The sequence below is a fragment of the Amia ocellicauda genome, chromosome 1 (assembly GCF_036373705.1).
Source record: "Amia ocellicauda isolate fAmiCal2 chromosome 1, fAmiCal2.hap1, whole genome shotgun sequence".
NCBI classification, from domain to species: domain Eukaryota; kingdom Metazoa; phylum Chordata; class Actinopteri; order Amiiformes; family Amiidae; genus Amia; species Amia ocellicauda.
Genome location: NC_089850.1, coordinates 13,915,128 through 13,921,875, shown reverse-complemented (window position 1 = coordinate 13,921,875; position 6,748 = coordinate 13,915,128). Strand labels below are relative to the sequence as shown.

General features: G+C 44.6%; 1 protein-coding gene across 1 annotated transcript; it reads right to left on the bottom strand.

Moving 5' to 3' along the window:
* Nucleotides 1-1,741: 1,741 nt before the first annotated feature.
* On the bottom strand, nucleotides 1,742-6,601 carry cfap206 (cilia and flagella associated protein 206). Its single transcript, XM_066687884.1, has 12 exons — nucleotides 6,293-6,601; nucleotides 6,034-6,117; nucleotides 5,422-5,512; nucleotides 5,002-5,190; nucleotides 4,618-4,776; nucleotides 4,192-4,406; nucleotides 3,797-3,916; nucleotides 3,497-3,695; nucleotides 3,097-3,237; nucleotides 2,579-2,772; nucleotides 2,254-2,397; nucleotides 1,742-2,085 (listed from the first exon to the last, which is right to left on the bottom strand). Exons 1-12 carry the CDS (start codon nucleotides 6,398-6,400, stop codon nucleotides 1,858-1,860), a joined length of 1,872 nt encoding a protein of 623 aa, XP_066543981.1. The 5' UTR covers nucleotides 6,401-6,601; the 3' UTR covers nucleotides 1,742-1,857.
* Nucleotides 6,602-6,748: the final 147 nt, after the last annotated feature.

The window sequence follows — 6,748 nt, the reverse complement described above, 5'->3', positions numbered from 1 at the left end:
AAACATCCAGTATGCGGCAGTCCTGTGGGCGAAAATGCCTTGTTGATGCTAGAGGTCAGAGGAGAATGGGCCGACTGATTCAAGCTGATAGAAGAGCAACTTTGACTGAAATAACCACTCGTTACAACCGAGGTATGCAGCAAAGCATTTGTGAAGCCACAACACGTACAACCTTGAGGCGGATGGGCTACAACAGCAGAAGACCCCACCGGGTACCACTCATCTCCACTACAAATAGGAAAAAGAGGCTACAATTTGCACAAGCTCACCAAAATTGGACAGTTGAAGACTGGAAAAATGTTGCCTGGTCTGATGAGTCTCGATTTCTGTTGAGACATTCAGATGGTAGAGTCAGAATTTGGCGTAAACAGAATGAGAACATGGATCCATCATGCCTTGTTACCACTGTGCAGGCTGGTGGTGGTGGTGTAATGGTGTGGGGGATGTTTTCTTGGCACACTTTAGGCCCCTTAGTGCCAATTGGGCATCGTTTAAATGCCACGGCCTACCTGAGCATTGTTTCTGACCATGTCCATCCCTTTATGACCACCATGTACCCATCCTCTGATGGCTACTTCCAGCAGGATAATGCACCATGTCACAAAGGTCGAATCATTTCAAATTGGTTTCTTGAACATGACAATGAGTTCACTGTACTAAACTGGCCCCCACAGTCACCAGATCTCAACCCAATAGAGCATCTTTGGGATGTGGTGGAACGGGAGCTTCGTGCCCTGGATGTGCATCCCACAAATCTCCATCAACTGCAAGATGCTGTCCTATCAATATGGGCCAACATTTCTAAAGAATGCTTTCAGCACCTTGTTGAATCAATGCCACGTAGAATTAAGGCAGTTCTGAAGGCGAAAGGGGGTCAAACACAGTATTAGTATGGTGTTCCTAATAATCCTTTAGGTGAGTGTAGTATGGTATAGTGTGGTAAAATGTGTATGGAAGTTATGTATTTGTACCATCACCTTATATAACCATGTCTTTACCATGGTTTACCATGCTACACCTTAGTTGTTTTACCACAGTACACCACACTACAATCTTGTAGGGGACAAAAGTGTCAGCCTCATATTTGGCCCCTGGTCCCATATGACATTTCTCTTTCTCTTATGACCCTTTTAAACTCACATCTACTACACTTTTTCCTTATTGGGCTCATATTTGCACATTATGAAGGGGTTATGATGTAATCAACTTAATTACCCTCAGGGATATTTCCATTTTATGATATTACTTACATTAGCCCATAATAACTTGCATAGCATCATGAACAGACCTGCTATTATACTACAGCTACTGAACTACCTACTTTTACATGTGACTGATGCAGGCTACTTCCTAACATCAGTTTTTCCCACATTATCCCAGATAAGAACCTGCATAATACCATAAATACAATCCATATCTTCAGATTCTAGAAGTAGTAGACTAGAATTGAAAGCAAAGCGGCTGTTGATCGTGAAAAGTGAATGGTATGGTCATGGAACACTGCTAAACAAAACACAAGGAGAAGGACGGTTTTTTTTTGGTTGGGGTTATATTTCCCAGTATCTTTGAATGCCCTTAGGGTGAGGGTTACATCTGGGTACAGCAAGTTTTGAAGGATTGGTGCTTTTGTTTTGCACCTTTGTTCAACTAACACAGTAAGCTTGTTGTAAATAGCATGTATATCCTTTCATGCAAGTCACCGAGGAGAACGATGAACAAATGAAAAGGAGCTTCAATGGTATTATGACTAAGAGAAAAATGTGTATTCAGTAAACAGTGAGACAATGGAACAAGAAAATTGAAAAATTACAATTTGAAAGCATTTCCAAATATAAAATGACTCGTGTGACATGCACACTATTCATCCACTGCTCTGGTTAAGTTGGTCTTGATCATGTGTGTGCTCTTGGTTTGTCCTCCGCGCAGGCCGGCCAGGTACACCTGCGGTTTGGGGACGTTGCTTTTGCTGTCCCGCTTGGTCTGACAGGCAGCCTGTTTGGGAAGGTAGACCTGGGAAATATTGTCCCTTCTCATGTGACTGAGATTTGTCTGCATTGAGTGGGTCACTTTGTTTCGCAAATTAGCCTGGAAAGAATAAATACATAATCAATTCAACCATATAAATGTGCAATTAAGAAAAATGCATATCTGGCAGAAATATGAACTTGTTACAAATCGAATCTCAGCAGGGCCTCGACTGCACTAGAAATACACTATGCACTTCTACAGTATAAAATATACACTAATACAGACCAGTTTGATGGCTTTTCGTCGCAGCTCCCATTCATTCCACTCATATGACTTCACGATGTTAGTTTCCACCAGGTGCGTGTCCGTCTGCGTGCTGCTGTCACACTTTGTAATCGCTTTTACCAACAACTTCTCGCCAGATTTCATCTACACAAACAGTGCCATTAGTTAATTACATCAAACTGGATTTCAAATGAAAAACAAAAGGCTGCAATGAACTGTATGCGATACGTATATGAAGTCATTATCAGGTTTGCAAAAAGATTAAATCCAATGCGATTTTAATCTGAATTCTTGAAATGAGTTGCATGACTTCCGAAGCGCTCACCTCTGAGTAGGGCGTGATGGATGAGAACTGCTGATGCAGCTCTAAAAGCTGTATTAGCTCTGCAGACTGCTTTGCTTTCTCGGCCACTTGTGAAATATACTCCTCTGGGTTCTCCGCAAAACTGCAGGCAGCCTCGTTGGAGCTGAAGATGTAGAATTTCTCCCTGTGCTTCAGGATTCCGATATCCGGGTTACCTGGAAAGAGTTAGAGACTTATAGTTTTTGGTAATAGAGGAGTCATGTGACCCCTATATCAGGAGGCGATGTTTATGTGGGGTGCTTTTATGCTGTGGGTTTAGGAAATTGTCTCTTTGGCTGTATTTTATAATGCTATTTGTTATTTGAGATTTGAATCAATTAGTGCCTTTGTCATTTTTACTGAAAGGGTTTATCCCAGTGAATTGGCATGTCTATAGTGAAAACAGTTCATATCTAGGGCATCTGACATCCAAGGAGTATACCTGCTGTGTATTGTGTAGAAATCGCATGCAGATTAATTTGACATCGTACTACACCTACCTGGCAACAGAAGACCATCCTTCTTGACAATTGTGTAGCCACAGATTCCCCGGAACTGAAGGGGCAGTTTATCGAAGTTAGCGGTCGTCTCCGGGAAAAGCCATTCTTGGTTTTTATACTCAGAAACGGCAACACGGTTTCCTGGAGATGAGATCAATATACAGGTAGATCAAGCCGTTAAAATCAATGGGCGTTTCAGGTGGAAATCTGGCTCTCACTCCACATAGTGTTGCTGCCTGTGGTGAAAGTACTCAAGTCTTAAAGGAAATCAAAATAACTAAACCTCATGTTCAGAGAAGTCTTCCGTGGCAAACAAGTGGCATTACACGTTTCTTACAGGTGGGTCGACCGGGGACGTAGTGCTAAAGAGCCACATGTTGGGTGCAGCAGCTGTGCCCACCTGAGGACCGTGCCATCCTGTGCTCATCAGTCTCGACCTCCAGGCCCTCCAGCAGAGACTCCAGGTGGCTGTCAGGGAGGAGCTGGGACTGGCTCACCAGGAAAGGCTGCAGGTTGGCGACCATGTTGCGGAGAACAGTCAGGAGGACCATCTCGTCCTGAAGCCCCGACCACAGCTTAGACAGAGCTGTGAAATGGGGCTGAGGAATGGAGGGAAAGGCAGGGAATTCAATCATGAAATTAAAAAAAGGAAACCTCTGTGTCTGGTGTATGTACTCCTGAGCACTTTAAGGTCACATACATAAACCTGCGCCGTGGGAACCGCAGTCTTGGCCCGCACTGTGGAGTTCAGCTCCGTCATTCGGGCTCCCAGCTGGGTCTGCAGCGCTTCCACTTGCTTTGCACATGTAATCACATCTGCCTGGAAAGAAGACGTGTGTAAAACACCCAGGTGGCCAAGAGACGGTTATAGCCACAGCTGAAGCAGACAGTTAAATGTTTACCTATGTATGGATGGAAAAAAGGAAGGAAAATAAACTCAGGGTCATTACAGATGGCTTAGTGTGCTTGTATGAAGCTTTAGAAAAGGAAAACTAAGTTACCTATGGTGACAGAATCAAGTCACTTTTCTGCCTCAACTTGATTTCGTCTTCTATTCAATTCATGAGTATAAGCATGAAAAGTGTTTTTACTTACCAAAATGATATGCAGGAATGTTTCATGTTGTCGAAGGTTATATAACGCCTGTTTCAGGAGCTCCGGCTGCACGTCGAGCTCTCCCCCCCCACCCTTGGTCTGTCCCAGCTTCTCCAGTAAGGCTGTGATCTGGTAGGCCTTGCCCTGGGAGGCCACAAGCTCCGATTCGATGTGTTTGCTAGTGGCAGGAATGGCCTCGTTGAGGATTGCAGGCACTAAATGTTGCATAAAATGAGAAAATTGCAAAATCACACCATCATGTCAGATTAAATCAAAAGCAGAAGTAGCTCGCAAATTGTGGAACAGTCATTCAGTGATTTGTTTGTTGGTTTACAATCTAATTTGTCAATATTTTTGAAGTTGTAAGAAAGCTGCCCTAGTGGGATTACAGAAGAGGACCGTCTCCGAGACTGGGCAACAACTCACGATCTTCGATGCCCTCCCCTCCCTTTCCACTGTCCTTGTTGAAGAGACGGATGCCCGTGACGATCATGGTCAGTTCGGCCAGCTGCTGCTCTTTATCCCTCTTGATGAGGGAGAGGAACGTGCCCAGCTCGGGCTGAGGGAATACGCTCTGGAGGGCAGCTGTGGCAACAAATGGACAGGGTCAGCTCAGAGGTGTCTTTCCATCTGCGCACACACAATCCCTGTTCCTGGAGAGACACAATCTAGCACGTTTTAAAGATCTGTCTTAATCATCCATCACAGAAGAGCTCGATCACATAATCATTTTGACTAATAATCATGCCCAATAATCCAATCGGATAAAGAACTTAGTGGTTTGGATGAAACCATCCAAACTGGGCGTACCGGTGGCCTCTCGGACAGTGTTGATGTCCGTGGGAGAGCCCAGGCCGGAGCGTAGCAGCACATAGCTGACGATCTTGCGGTACAGGCCCTCCAGCTCCTCACGGGAGCGAGCACGACTGTCCGTGATCTCGCGGCTCGCCGGGGCCAGCCGGGCCTGCAGCACACGCTGGTGCTCGTCGACAAACTCGCCTGGGAATAGAAGCAACAAAAGCAAAGAAGCATGAAAGTTAAGGAGTAAAACAATCCCTGAAAAGAGCAGCCTGCCAGTGAAGTAACAAGAGCTTCTACTCCTCACTGCACACATGCAAACAATGTCAGAAATATCTCCGAAGAGACTTCACTCAAGTGAAAATGCTGCACATTTTCAAGAGCTTATTTAGCAATTTTGCTTCTTGGAAGTTTTGTTTTAAAAATACTCACGTCTGGTTGTGTAGTTCATGTCAAAGTAAACCTGCATTTTGATTGTGTCAAGAGATGGGCTCGTTTGGTCCAGCAGCCTATCCACACACAGCTGTAAGGAGTAGATGTGATCAGGTGTTGAAATCAAAATAAACCCAACACAGACATCAACCCTTCAATGCTGCTGGAAAAACTGTCTTTGTCCTTTAGATGGCGCTGCTCTATCAGAAATGGACTGGCCATGTCAAATGATCTATGTACTCATCTATTAAAAATGGGACACCTTATAATCATTAACTGGTCAAATGTACACCAAAGTGTATCAGTATTTATCTTAGGAAATTGATGTCCTTTTACCGAGGTCAAATGTTAATGGGTAGTTTTTACAGTAAGATTGTGTACATGTCTAAGGCGATTTAAATCTTTCATTCTCTATTATATAATGTTTTCCTACAGCTCTAAATTAAAAAAGTAATATAAATTGCTTAATTAAATTGATTGATGCAGCAAAAGTGTAGGCTTCATTATCTTGATTAAAGTACCTTTCTGCTGCCAGAATAAGGACTCAGATTAATATATGCTGAGGAATGTATTCAAGTGGTAAATCGTGATGCAAATTAAAAATGTAGTTACCTTGATCAGTTTCTGGACATCCTGTTTTGTAAGAGTTCGGTCCACATTGAACTCATTTCTTGGATCTAAAACCGCAGCTTTTACCTAAATTGTATAAAGTTTAGGATTAAAAAGTACCAATTAAGACAATTAACCACCAATACCTACCAGAAGAAAGCCAGCTCCTGTCAATTCAATGCACTGAGTGAGTTTTAAACCCACTAATGGAATATTTTGATTTCTGAAGTTCATATCTAATGCAGGGCTCAGGTTGACCCACCATGAACGCCGCCAGCGTCTCGGACACGGCGCGGCCCCTCTCTGCGCAGGCGCAGGCGATCTCGCGGATGATGCTTTTGATGACGCTCTCCGCCTGAGCGCGCGACATGCCGGCAGCCTCTTCACAGCCAAATCGGCGCAATTACGATTGGCAAAAGCAGCAGCAAACTGAACGAAGACTCAACGAGCTTCATACGTGCCAATACAAGGACCGAGGTGTTGCATTAAGCGCTATATTTAATAAACCGCAGTCAGTCCGCAGCGCACAGCCTCGCACCCCGTCCACACACTGCGCCCTGCCGTAGCCATAGCGACGGGACGCGCGGCTCTGATTGGCCGGCGGTCACGCGCTGTACCGGCTGCGCTGGCATGCCTGTGACGCAGAGTCGTGCAGCTATACAGAAACCGACCACTCCTATTGGCGGAGCCGCGCAGCTATACAGAAACCGACCACTCC

What these genes read in the sequence shown, in the direction of transcription:
- cfap206 (XM_066687884.1), bottom strand. Translation starts at nt 6,400, where the DNA reads ATGTCGCGCGCTCAGGCGGAGAGCGTCATCAAAAGCATCATCCGCGAG. An exon ending in CAGGATGGCACGGTCCTCAG is followed by an intron (nt 3,238 to 3,496) that starts GTGGGCACAGCT and finishes TCTCATCTCCAG; the next exon opens with GAAACCGTGTTGCCGTTTCT. An exon ending in GACGAAAAGCCATCAAACTG is followed by an intron (nt 2,086 to 2,253) that starts GTCTGTATTAGT and finishes TATTCTTTCCAG; the next exon opens with GCTAATTTGCGAAACAAAGT.